Source organism: Nothobranchius furzeri, chromosome 19 (genome assembly GCF_043380555.1).
Source record: "Nothobranchius furzeri strain GRZ-AD chromosome 19, NfurGRZ-RIMD1, whole genome shotgun sequence".
NCBI lineage: Eukaryota > Metazoa > Chordata > Actinopteri > Cyprinodontiformes > Nothobranchiidae > Nothobranchius > Nothobranchius furzeri.
Window position 1 is genome coordinate 378,781 of NC_091759.1, and position 13,748 is coordinate 392,528.

The 13,748-nt window shown below is 40.6% G+C and overlaps 1 protein-coding gene across 3 annotated transcripts in view; it reads right to left on the reverse strand.

Moving 5' to 3' along the window:
* ripor2 (RHO family interacting cell polarization regulator 2) overlaps positions 1-13,748 on the reverse strand; it is a 96,108-nt gene that overhangs the window by 59,226 nt on the left and 23,134 nt on the right. Inside the window, exon 1 of one of the 3 annotated variants that reach the window (XM_070547363.1) lies at positions 12,213-12,422. The exons of the other annotated variants lie outside the window; for them this stretch is intronic. Within the exon in view, the coding sequence (XP_070403464.1) occupies positions 12,213-12,291 (79 nt within the window). The 5' untranslated portion in view covers positions 12,292-12,422. Of the gene's footprint in view, positions 1-12,212; positions 12,423-13,748 lie in introns of those variants that run through there. 3 annotated transcript variants of the gene reach the window in all.

The window sequence follows — 13,748 nt, forward strand, 5'->3', positions numbered from 1 at the left end:
GCATTAGACAACAAATGGGTTATCTTTAGAACAAGATTTTATTATTTATTAATGTTTCTAATTTTCAGGATTTAAAGGGTTTATCTTGACGCTACTTCTTTGTACTTTGAATTATGGCACCATTAAACTCTGACAACTTCTTTCATAAAAGAAAAATAAATGAAAATCTTCAAAAGAAATTTTCAAATGCAGGATTTATCATACCCTGTTGGTTGTTTCAGCCTTTTTGGAGGCTTTTTGCAGAATTAAAAACAAGAAAAAGTATCTAAAGAAACACTCCAGAGTGGCATACTTAAGCTTTTATAAAACCAAAACAAACTTTAGCTGCTCACTTCTGGAGAACCAGTCACTTTTTTTTTTATTTATCTACAAAACATTATTATAACTTTGGAAGTTTTCATTAATTTCTTTCAAATTCAAGAATCATTTGTTCAAACGTGCGAGTTTCTCTGATCCGTAAACAAAGGCCATCTTCACCAAATTACTTGTTCATGTGGGAAGCAGCTGTTTATAGCCACATAAATGTTGAAGAACCTGGTAATAAATTTTATGTTGGCAGCTCAGCCGGTCAGAGGAGGAGGAATCCCCGTGATCCGGTACTTTGGCATGCAGCACGTCTGTCAGGAGGAGGATACAGTTTCCACCAATGCACAAAGCAAGTTTAGACCCGAAGCTGAGAAAGAAACAAACGTGTGAAATCCAACCTAGCTTGTAGCTTCGCAGCCTTCTGCTGGAGTACATCAAGTTTCTGTCTTATGTAATGATGATTTTTACTGGTTTCTTGTTTTTAGCTGGAGTCGAAAGCTGAAGAGGTGAGATGAATCAGCAGCCGGCTGAGTGATATAATTATGTCTCCATTGTTATGAGAAAATCAAGTTTACACAAATTATCAGGCTGATTTAAAAAAAACACAAAGCTTCAAATGATGAAAAAAGATCAAAAACTGGCCAAAAATCAACTATATGGGGCTGATTTTAGTTGGTGACAGGAGTTTTAGGTTTTACCTGATGTTTGCCTTGTTTTCTGCAAAGAATGCTGCTCTTCTGCAACACTGGAAAGAATCAAAGCATTTCTCATTTGCAGGTTCTGTCACGCTTTCATTTAAATGTTTATTCCTTAAATCTCTGGTGTTTTAGGTGCAAACACTAAAGGAAAGGCCTCAGGTAAAGTAGAGGGTGAAGGATGGGAGAGCGAATCCTATTCAGGTTTAGCGTCATCTTGCATTTTAACTTGACTTAAAGAAACGTCTCACATTTTTTGATTTTTGCACAACTAATGAATTTGTGTTGCAGAAAACTCATCGAACCGCCAAACTGAGGTGTTAATGGCTTGTTGCAATGAAGCCATTCAACCCTGAAAGTTTCATAAAAAAGATTTGTTTTTAAATCAAATGAAGCTGCCTTATTTGCTGCAGAAGCTAGCTGGGTAAACTTTCTGCTGGAATATTTTGGTTGGAATAACAGCAAAACTCAACTCTGACAGCATAAAAGGTCATAAAACAGGACAAACGGAGTTGTTTTTATTCATGAACAATCCTCTTTGCTTCACTCAGACTAGCCACGCCAATCTCATCAGTACGAATCTTTATTTGTATCAAAAATGGTTGAAAACTGGTAAAATGTCATTTCTCGTTACGTTTTGACAGAAACATTAATGGTCAGAGGTCACGTGACACATTAAGAAAAAAGCAAAAACAAACTTGGCATTTAGAGTTTTTCTTTTGTGATCAGAAAACTGAAAAAAAAAATAATTTTGCACAAGAAACTACAGGAAAAGAGCTCAACTTTATCCCAAAAGCTGCAGCTGAGTTTGTGCCGGAGCACAGGGACTCAGTTAAGATTACAGATGAAAATCAAAATGACATTTCAAAGGAGGACTTGTTTCGTTTGTGGCTCTGTGAAGTTCAGGCCGCTCCGAGGCATCTTGATAGTCAAGTGGTGTTTCCAGGAGCGTTCCACTTGTGACTGAAAGCAGCTCTTCATGCTATCTGCCCTGACCCAGTTAGTCAAACACTGCATGGTTTATTTAAATTACCAAAACACTAACACGTCGGCCCAAGTGTGGCGCCGTCGATCTTGTGTTTGGATTTATTTTGATAGTCATTAAAGCTGCTGCTGCTGCTTCTCTCATGTGGGACGCAGCACCCCCGAGTGTTTTCGCAAACACCGGTAGACGTGGACCTACATCTGAATCCTGAAGAGAAAGTTAAAGGAGCTATTGTGATGATTTTGGTCTCAATAGAGATTCTGTGCACTTTTAGTGAACTGTTGGAGTTTAATTTATTCAGAAAAACATTTTTTTAGATGAATGTGTATAAAAGGGGCTATTTACTGTGAATGAAAGTGTGATAACTGGTGCCCAAAAGCGTCTGGAGCTTCCTGTAAAATCATTCATAAAAGGTGAGGTTTCATGTAGAAATGTAGAGACATTAAAGGTGTCATTTCACATTACCCTGTTGTTGAATATAGGCAGCTTGGGGTGTCTAATGTAGTGTACCAAAAAGTTTATGCAATTTTTGTAATAGCCTTGGAGAAACAGTTCTGATAAAGGACGGTATAAATAATCACAAACATGATAAATTACCTGCACTTGTATAGCGCAAGGCAGAGTGCTTTACACTACAGTGTATCATTCATCAAGGATCAAACCTGCAACCTTCCCATTACTGGACAACCCGCTCAACCTCCTGAGCTACTACTTCCTTAAACATCCACACACCATTAGCATTTCACAACCCACTTCAACGTCAAATTGCTAACTGCAGGACAATGCTAGCTTGAGCTACCCTTACGAAAAAGAAGTATACTTTAAGTATATAATATCAAGTATACTTAAGTGTACCTAAGTTTATTTGCATACTTGTACTTAAAGTTTACTTAGAAGTATACTCCTTGGGACTAAATTGGGCCACTTAAAGTATACTTGTAGTATACTACAAGTATTCTTCAAAGTAATAATATAAGTTTATTTTTAGTGTACTTCTGATATAATTGAGTATACTTTTCTCTTTGAAAGTATACTTAAAGTAACATCATAAGTGTACTTGGAGTGTACATTTGATATAATTGAGTATACTGTTATCATTAAAAGTATACTTAAAGTAACAATATAAGTGTACTTGTAGTATACTTCTGATATAATAGAGTATACATTTCTCTTTGAAAGTATACTTAAAGTAACAATATAAATGTACTTGTAGTGTACTTCTGATACAATTGAGTATACGTTTCTCTTTGAAAGTATACTTAAAGTAACAATACAAGTGTACTTGTAGTATACTTCTGATATAATTGAGTATACTTTCTTCTTGAAAGTATACATAAAGTAACAATATAAATGTACTTGTAGTGTACTTCTGATATAATTGAGTATACATTTCTCTTTGAAAGTCCACTTAAAGTAACAATATATGTGTACTTGTAGTATACTTCTGACATAATTGAGTAGACTTTCTCCTTGAAAGTATACTTAAAGTAACAATATAAGTTTACTTCACATACAATTGAGTATACTTTTGTCCTTGAAAGTACACTTAAAAATATACTAATTACTGCTATGCTGACCTGAACTACTGCAAATTCTAGCATGATGCTAACGCTAGCCAATCTACTGCAAATGCAAGCTACAACTACTGCTGGAGAGCTAAATCCCTTATAAAGGACTCGTATGCACAGCTTCGTGCTGTAACTCTGTGACTCCATGGTAGATAATATAGTGATGTGGTGCTGCCTTACTTTCTAAAATAGAGGCAAAAAAATGACACAAACATGAAATGATGGTTGTCAATGCCTAAATATTAGCAAATGGGGATAGAAGATCTTCCTCTGACATTAAGCAGAGGCCATGTCTGCCGCTGATAGGGACACTTGTAAGACACCATAATGGACTCTGTCTGTTTAGGAAACTCCTGTATTGTTCCCCACTTTCCCACCCTCTTCCCATGTATTTTCCCAAAACTTTAGCATTGTTTTTATTCCATATTGCTTTCAGCTCCATTTTTGTATTTTCTGGGAGCGATGAGACGCCTAATACAGCCACGATGGTGGTGGTAGGAAAAGGCCCTTAAGACACTGCTAATGCTAACCCAAGTTACTACTAACGCTAGCTCAAGCTATTGCTAATGTCCTAGTTGAACGGGAAGAAATCAACAAAGAATGCTGAAGCACTCGTGTTCCAGGATGTTCTGGGAACATCCAGAAAAAGTTGTTTTAGAACATTCTTATAAAATATAAGCTGTTTTACGAAAAAGCAATAAAAATTTATCACTTTTTTAAATTTTTTTTACAATTTTGTTACATGTTTTAACATTTTCCTCCTCATCTAGCTAAAAATGAAAGGATTCCCTCACAGAAGAAAAATAGTCTACCTTATACTGCTAAATCAGTCTAAAGGTCTGTGTCCAACCCAGAGATACCAAAGCCCTGAAACAAAAACCAACATGAGCAGAATCCTTACATTCATGCAGAACATCTATTTCACAGCCCTGGTCTTGGTTCCTAACCTTCGCGAATGTTTTGTTGGAACCATAAAATCGGATCTGAGCACATTGTGTTGGATTCTAGTTTCATCATCCAGACTTTCATTTTGCCTCTTCATGCTTGGCTGGAGAGCCACCAAAGGTGACCGAATCACAACTCAGCCCGCCGACTGCAGCGAGACGTGTGAAGTTATGCCGGAGTCACACTCAGTCAGACAATAATTCAGTCAGCATGTGCGTTAAATGTCAATGCTTGGTAATCTGCACGCCGTGATCCCCCTCTCGTGTTTCTGCCGCTCTACCGGTTTAAAGGTCTGAGCTCAAACACATCATTCCCACTCAGAGATGCTTTTTGCCTGCTGAACTGAAGCCTCTGAGGGTTTAAGTGAACAGAAGAGGCAGAAAATGGGAAAGAGTGGGAGAGTGTTTCTGCTCTGTTCAGGCCCAGGACCAAAGTAGCATCACGTTAGTCGTAATTCAGCTCAGCAGTGTTACAGAAACATTACAAGGAAGACTAACCGTGCGTTGTTCAGCCTATTGTCTCAGAGAGCACAGCTCTGACAGCAAATCCATCTCCTACACGCCTCTATCTAACATTAGCTCTGAGGTCGACGCCTCAAGAGGTCCTTCTTGAGATGCCTGATGTAAAAACTATTAAAAATTAGCTTCTGCTTTACGTTATCACTAAAAGAACATTTGCATTATCTATCTGTATTCTTAATAACATATGTAAAATCATTAAATGAGCCCATTGTCTTGTATTCCCCTGCAGAAATGTAGTTAAAGTGGGTCAGAACATCCCATTGAGCTGCCTCCACAGTTGCTGTGAATTTAGAAACAGTGCTTTTGACATCATCAGCTGGTGTTTATGGATCCTGTTTGTGTGTAACCCACAAACAGGACTTAGAGTGTTCATGCACGTGCTGGTTCAAGAAATCTGCAGTGGTCGATGAATGAATGAATGCCTTGTGAGTCGTTCTCCATGGAAATAAAGCTCTGGCGCTCCTGTTACAGGAAGTAGAAGTTAGCCAGAGGAGTAGAGAGCAGAAAACAGCAGGATTTGGAGTCTGAGTCATTATTTTTCATGATGTTCGAACATTTTGCCTCTGATAGACTAACAGCAGCATGACTCTTCCTCTAACTGTTTGTTCTGCAACGTCAATATTTGATCTCTACAAATAACACAAACCCGAAAGAGTTCTGCCATTTTGTGGAGTTGCTAATGCTAATAAAGTTGAGATTCCAAGTTCTCTTGTTTTTTCAACACATTTGCAGTGGTCTCTAGGATAAATGAATGACTTGTGAGTTATTCTCTGTGGGGAAAAAAAGCTCTAGTGCTCATGTTTCAGGAAGTCGAAGTGAGCCACAGAAGAGCTGAGCTGAAGACGGGGGAATTTGGAGTCTTATTTCCTGATTTTTGGATATATTGCCTCTGATTGGCAAACTTCAACTCTGTTTGCTCTGCAGAGTTGATGCTTTATCTCCACAAGTAACACAAGCCTGATGTAGTTCTGCCACCTTGTGGAGCTGCACATGCTAATGATTAGCTTCTACTAGCTGAGACACGCTCTACTCTCTCCTGGACGTTAAATTAACAACAGGCTTCCCCATTAGGAGCCAAGATGGGTGAGTCCATGAATGCTAATTTTCAGCGAGACAAAGATCTGAACGGCTTTTCTAATTCAAGCTTTTCACCGTCTATTTTCCATCGGCAGCTGATGCAGGAAATATGGGTAGAAAACTGTTTATATTCAGCCTGCACGTGAAACTCAGAGTAATGGATCATATTTAAGAATTAACAAGGAAAAATGGTTTCTCAGTGAACTTGGCGTTTATGATTGTTTCGCAGAAGAAAATTAAACAAATTCCGGTATCTGGTGAATAAACTGTCTCCCTGCTCTGTGATCATTTTAAAAAGGCTAAATGAATGCAAGTGCTGAGTTGAAACTTTGCGTCATTAGTCACGTAAATTACTCTGATGGGTACATCAGGGAACTGATAATAACTTTTTGCTTTCCTTGACATTGGATGTGCTACTACTAGTTTATCCGTTTGATTGTAGATTCACTAGGATAAATACAATAAAGTTTATCTCTCACCAAATAGAATATTTACTAAGACATCACAATATAACTATAGACACATTACTTTGTCTTTGTCTCTGTGTGTGTGTGTGTGTGTGTGTGTGTGTGTGTGTGTGTGCGTGCGTGCCTGTGTGCGTGTGTGTGTGTGTGTGTGTGTGTGCGTGCGTGCGTGTGTGTGTGTGTGTGCCTGCTCTGTCTTCTCGATCCCCAGTGAGTCGTGGATGATGGCTGCTTATACTGAGCCAGGATTCTCTGGAGGTTTCTTCCTGTTAAAAGGGAGTTTTCCTCCCCACTGTTGCTTTATGCTTGCTTAGTATGAGGATTGCTGTATAGTCACTGACACTAGTCAGTGACTTGATGCAATTTGCTGGGTTCCTTATATAGGAAACATTATTTCTGATTGGCTTAATGAACTGTGAATTGGAATGTTTATTATGTGAAGTGCCTTGAGACGACTCTTGTCGTGATTTGGCGCTATATAAATAAAATTGAATTGAACAAAGTGTCCATTTTTTAATTATACAAATTGTATTTCTTGAAGTAATTGTTGACCATACATCAGTGCTGACATTAAATCTGCTCCTAATGCAAACTGCTAAAGACGCATCACAGCTAATGCCCTTCTACTGACCACTAAAGTGTAGTTTTTATACCAGAAATCGTCAAATTTATGCTTGAATTTAATAGACAAAGATATATTTCTGACTTGCAGCTGAAGGATTCTTTGTCTTAAACATTTCCGCGCAAGAACGTGCCATGCGATGCCATCAGACAGAATCCTGAGCTAGTCCACTAATAATGAAACTAAACAGGATAAAGAAAGGATGGAGATAGTAAATTTGCATCAAGCACCAACAAGATTAAAACACTTGATTATTCAGCACAAGACACTCAGAATACTTTCCATCGTCAATCCTAATTAGAACAGAAATTAGAAATGGTTCACATTCTGCAGCCTTCTGATGTGTCTATGAATAAACACACAGATGCCTGCGGGCCAGCTTCTGCATGCATATGAGCTTGGCTGGTTTGTCGCACAGAATCATCTGACCGAGTTGCTCCTGGCGTTGAGTTGTTCACACGGAGCTCTGCGAGCACTGAGCATCAGTCAAAAGTGGGTCAGAGGAAGAATTATCACACAATCAGATGATGCAACATCTGGGAGCATCCTCCTCCTTGGCTCTTAAGATCTAAAGGACCAGCTGCTTTTCACCTTCAATGTTTTAATGGAAGAAACAACAAGGTGCAGCCTCCATGAAGGACAGAGGCGAGAATCTGAGGGAAAAACAATTCACACTTTGAAAAAAAAAACTGTGAAAATGGGTTTAATGGCTTTAGTGCTGGTGGGAGTCTCAGTGGGAGAACAGCCACGTTTTTCTTGCAGAGAGAGAGACATAAAAAAAAATTATGCAACCACCATTTGATTAGCTTAGCATGTAAAGAACAAATGCAACAAAATGCTTAATGAAAGTTTCTGCTCAAAAGGAAAAGGCCACACACTTCCTCAGTTCTTCTGTCTCAGCCTAACCAGAGTAATTGTGACATTTGTCCTTAAAGTGTCCTTGTGAAAAACTTCTTAGCTAAATAACATCATAAAAAAGGTACAGAAAACACTGAGATCCACCTGTTGCAGACGGGATTCACACGCAAAAACCCGATTTACCACCAGTGCAAAGACAGTCTGAGCACAATGTGGAATTAAAACATCAGTTGATGTATTCTGGTAGGCTAAAAAAAAGCAACTGGGCTTTTAAACAAGTTTGGAAGACATTTTGCTCCTAAGATAAGTAAATAAATAGAACTCCTTATTAGAGGAGCGCAGGGGCGGATTTAGGACTGAAGAAGATCCGGGGCTTAACACACACACGCGCGCGCACACACACGTGACACGCACTAGTCAACATCATATATATTCAACTTGTACCACATAAATTTTAATATGAAGCTACATATTAAGCATGTTTAGGGCAGAGTATTGTTCCTGTTTGTGTTTATTGGGAGATGATAGTAAATATTCCCTTTCTTTCTCCAACAACTTTACCTGATAAGCTAACTTTAGGCAAACCAGCAGCACAACAAATATTTTCAAATAAGACTCACAAACCTGAGTCAACACCAGTCTCATCAAAGCTGGGGTTCTGTCGTTGTACTTTTGGTCTAAAAAACGTCCTTATGTCCATCTTCACTCATGCGTTTCAGGCAGAGACAGTAGAAGAAGCCGGCTGCTGAAGGGCTTCTTCTTCAGTGGTGGAGGCTCAGGCAGGCTGTATACACACTACTGCCAGCTGCTCCCTCTCTGTTAGACCTTGGTACTGCATGTTACTTCCACGATTTAGATCCGGGGCTTTTCATAAAACATCCGGGGCTTCAGCCCAAGTAGCCAGGCCTAACGCCGCCCCTGGAGGAGCGAAATGTCATTTGAAAAGTTAAGAATATTATTTTAACCTACTAGAATAAGAGTCCCTTTATTAATGTTACTTAATGCATTATTAAGCATTAATAACCTATTAAGGGAGCTAGATCGTGCTTTTTAAACCTTTGAGAACAAAGTTAGGCACAGTTTATGATTAAATATTATCGTTGGCACTAATGAGATGTCATTTATCTTGAATATGAGTTTTGTCCGTCAGCCTGATTTTCTACCCAAAAATGAAAAGGTCTGTTCCAGTGAAGCTCCGCCCACTCCCGCTCTGACAAAATGCACGTCCAGTAGTATCGTAGGCAAGCCTGCTGTTGTATTGTCCTTGGTAGTCCAGTTGTTAAAGCGCCTACCTTCCATCTTAAAGTGCCATGAGCTGATTCTGGTTTGATTCCTGATGGCATCAGTCATTTATTTAGCCAGCTGAAGCATATTTTAGATTCATTGATTATTTTCTGCAAAATATTTTGTGTCTCTAAACATCTTTGAGTTTGATCATTTCCAAGCAGCATTTTGATTTACTCAGCTCACCTCACATGGACTCACCCCGACGAAATAAACAAAGAAGTAAAAAATGAATAAAAAAGGTGAGTCCTTTTGTTTGACACTATGGATGCACCGATACCAGGAACCGATACCAATGCAGTTGCCTGAATGTGGCTTCACTGTAACTTATCATGTCTGTTCAACAAATATTTTAGTTTTGTGATCATTTCTATTAATATATTTTAATTTTTGTCTTCCTCAGTCTTTTCCTGTTGAAAGCAGAGAAGAAAACAAAACCTGTATTCCAAATCATTGTCATTTTTTTGTGTGGTATAAGTATCGGTATCGGTAATCTGTATCATCGAGTACTCAGACTCAAGTATCGTGTCGGTTTGGAAAAAAGTGGTATCGTTGCATCCCTTTTTGAAACAGTTTACTGATAAAGGGTTGAAAACATAATTCTGGCAAGTGTAGCTAAAATAAAGTTACTGACGAGACCGGGAGCCAAAGCGGCGCAAAACAGCATACAAGTCAGTCACTCGAACCATGGGCTACCAATCAATAGTCACCAAACACACACATCCTGTGCTGTCCATTTTGTGTGTCTGTGGACAGGACCCGTGGTTTTTACGGAGGGGTTTTGTCCCCGATGCAGAAGTACTTAGATCGAATATCCACGGTGGTACAGGTGGAGGTTTAAAGCAGTCATCTGTGAGCAAGCCTGAAATTAAACTAGAAAAAGTTGAAGCTGAGGCAGGACAATGTGTGAATGCAGCCAAAAAAGGGTTTAGGGGTGTTTCTCCTGAGTGAATGACAATATCCCACGGTAAAAAGCTCCAAAAAGTCAATTTTTATGATATAAAGTATTAACAACTGCTTAACCTTATTATGCAATGCATTGCTAAGCAACCCCCACCCCACCCCCCAGCCCTTTGCCCTGACCTTAAGGACACATGTTTATGTTTATGTATTTAGCAGACGCTTTTGTCCGAAGCGACTTACAAGTGATAATCGGCATGTTGCCCTTGAGGCTAACAACAACAATAACAACAACAACTTGACATCAATCATGGAGAGGACGGAACAAGGAGTGGACAGTAGAGGGGGGACGGGTGCAGGGAGGGTGTTAGTTTAGAAGATGCTCTCTGAAGATCAGGGTCTTCAGGAGTTTCTTGAAAATTGAAAAGGAAGCCCCAGTTCTGGTAGTGCTTGGTAGGTCATTCCACATTTGTGGAACGATGCACGAGAAGAGTCTGGATTGTCCTGAGCGTGGTGTAGGCACTGCTGGCCGACGATCCTGTGATGACCGGAGCGGCCAGGCCGAGACGTAAGCCTTTGCAAGAGGATTCAGGTAGATGGGAGCCGTACCATCTCGGACTTTGTATGCTAGTGTTAGCCATTTGAATTTGATGCGTGCTGCTAGCTGTAGCCAGTGGAGCTCAATGAACAGATGGGTGATGTGTGCTCTTTTTGGCTGATTGAAGACCAGACGCGCCGCTGCGTTCTGGACCATTTGAAGAGGTCTCACAGTACAGCCTGGAAGACCAGTTAGAAGGGCATTGCAGTAATCGAGGTGTGAGATTACAGATTGCACCAGGAGCTGGGTGGCATGTTGTGTTAGGTATGGTCTGATCTTTCGTATGTTATACAGCGCAAAGCGGCATGAACGAGCAACAGAGGCAACATGATCTTTAAAGGTCAGGTGTTCATCAATCACAACACCCAGATTTCGAACGGCTTTTGAAGGATCCAGAGATAGGAAGTCATTTTGGATTGAGATATTGTGCTGTATGGATGGTTTTGCTGGGATGACAAGTAGTTCAGTTTTAGAGAGGTTGAGTTGGAGACGGTGAGATTTCATCCATTTTGATATGTCAGAGAGACAGTTTGATATTCGTGTGGTCGTCCGGTGGAAATGACAGATAGAGCTGGGTGTCATCTGCATAGCAGTGGTAGGAGATAATAGTCAATAGTAACAATGATGTTAATAAATGGCCCTTTCGTTTAATAATGCTTAATAATGCACTAAGTAACATTAATAAAAGGACCCCATTTTAAAGTATTACTGACATCCCAGACTAAGTTACTAGTAAGCATAAGGTAATCTGTTACATATTAAGTAGTGACAGATAAGATTTGAATGTGAATGGTTTAGTCCCTTAATAAATGTGTAATTAAAACATATTAATGATGAATAAAGTGTTATAGGTTGATTAGTAACTTATGTATGAAGTATTAATTAGCCATTTGTCAGTGGAGCCTTATTGTAAAGTGGTGCGGTTGTTGATTATGATGCATCTGACTGCGGGAGGTTCAAAACGCTGGCAGAAAGTTGGATTTTTCTCTATAATGTTTGGTTTGAAACATCTGCCTGTTACACAAGAACGCCCACACTGCAGAGGGCACGGCTCCGCGCCGTTCTCTAAAGAAGAAAAAAGGCTGAGTTAAAAAATTAAACTACTGCTAACTTGTGAAGACGAGAAAAGAAAACGAATTTACCAACTGTTATGAGAGTTTATGCGTGTAATGGCTAATAACAGAACTTCCTGTGGTTGCACAAGTGTTGGAGCATGTAGCAGTCCACCACACCCACACAGCTGACAGGGAGCCTCCTGGGCCACCATCCAACCATCACCTTTGCTTCACCCCAACAGCAGCAGCAGCAGCAGCAGCTGTGAGCGAAGCCAGCGCTGAACTCCTGAGCAGCTCTCGTACCTGCTGCCCACCCGACCCCCAGGAGTCCTACCGTCCTCGTAGAAAACGTCCTCCGCCTCCTCACGCATCATCTCATCCAGGTCATCCTCAGCAATGTCAGTCATAGCCATCACCAGTCCTCCTCTTCTTTTCTCCTCTTGTCTTCCTGGGCTGATGAATCGGAGGTTACTGGAGAGCGACTGGGCTGTAAAATCAAATCAGTGCTGGGTTGGCCCTCGTTGCTCCGGGCGTCAGTCCGATCAGCGGCAGGCGCCTCACACAAGTGGAGCTGGGACAGAGCTGAGGGAGCTTCAGCCCGCTGCGTGTGTGTGTGTGTGTGTGCGTGTGTGTCAGGTGAAATGTGGGTGGGTGAGAGAAAGGACGCCCAGCGACCTCCACGAAGTTTCAGCAACGGTGCTGATTTCATAACATCCTGCAAAAAGCTGAAGTGAGAGTGTGCTGTTTGGAGAGCACTTGTATGAGTGAGTGTGCGCATGTGTTGGGTGACTGTAAGAGTAGCGTCAGAGATGTGTGTGTGTGTGTGTGTGTGTGTGTGTGTGTGTGTGTGTGTGTGTGTGTGTGTGTGTGTGTGTGTGTGTGTGTGTGTGTGTGTGTGTCCATCTCCACAGTGTGGCTCTCCACAATGAGTTAGCTCGAGCGACTGGCGATTAACGGGAATAATTAGATCCTGAGTTTGGAGCCAGCAAGGACATGCTGAGAAGGTGTGACAGCAAGTGTGTGTGTGTGTGTGTGTGTGTGTTTGCCTAACATGAAACTTGTCACCATCACGGGACCACACTGATTGCTCTCTATTTTTTAATTTGGCCCACTTTGAGGGGGCACTGGCAGCTCTCGTAGCGTCTGGTATCATCAGCTGTTGCAGGAAGTCTCCCCGGAGCTGCCTGTGCAGCGAGTAAACACGCTCACCTGCTCCGATCTGGACCGATTTAGACTCAGAGAGATTATGTAGAGATGGTCGTTTTCACTTCTCAGGCTCTTCCTCAAATCATTTTCCATCCATTGGGAATGAAAATCATTTCTTTCGCAACCAGTGCTTGTCATCCATCAGCGCTTTACCTGTAGCAGACATCAGTTAGAAAGGATCTGGTGGTCTAAGTTAGACTAGCAGAGGTTTTTCACATCTTTGACCAGAAACTAAATAGAAAATAGTTTGAGATGAGTTCTAGATCAGCTCCAGATGCCACCAATGACTATTTATTTGCACTCACATGCACTCGTATTGGTGGAGATGTTTTCAATTTATACTAGCTAGCACCACTTTTTATGCACGAGGCAGCCATATTGGATTTGGAGGTTAGGGTGAGTGTTTCCTCCGGGAGCGTTTTAGTCTTTTTTTTTTTTGACTCAGAATTACGAAACTGACTGGAAAATAAAGGGAACACATTACAGCCTATAGAGCTCTGGACGTCATGTGACTCTCAGAGAGTAGACGCCATGTTGGCAGGCAACAAAGGTAAACAAAATGAACGGGATTGGCTTGGATTTTACTCCGTCGGAGTTTACTTCACACTTTAAAACCGAAGAAATCGTTTTATATAGTCAGAAATTAAATAGATTAAACATCTCC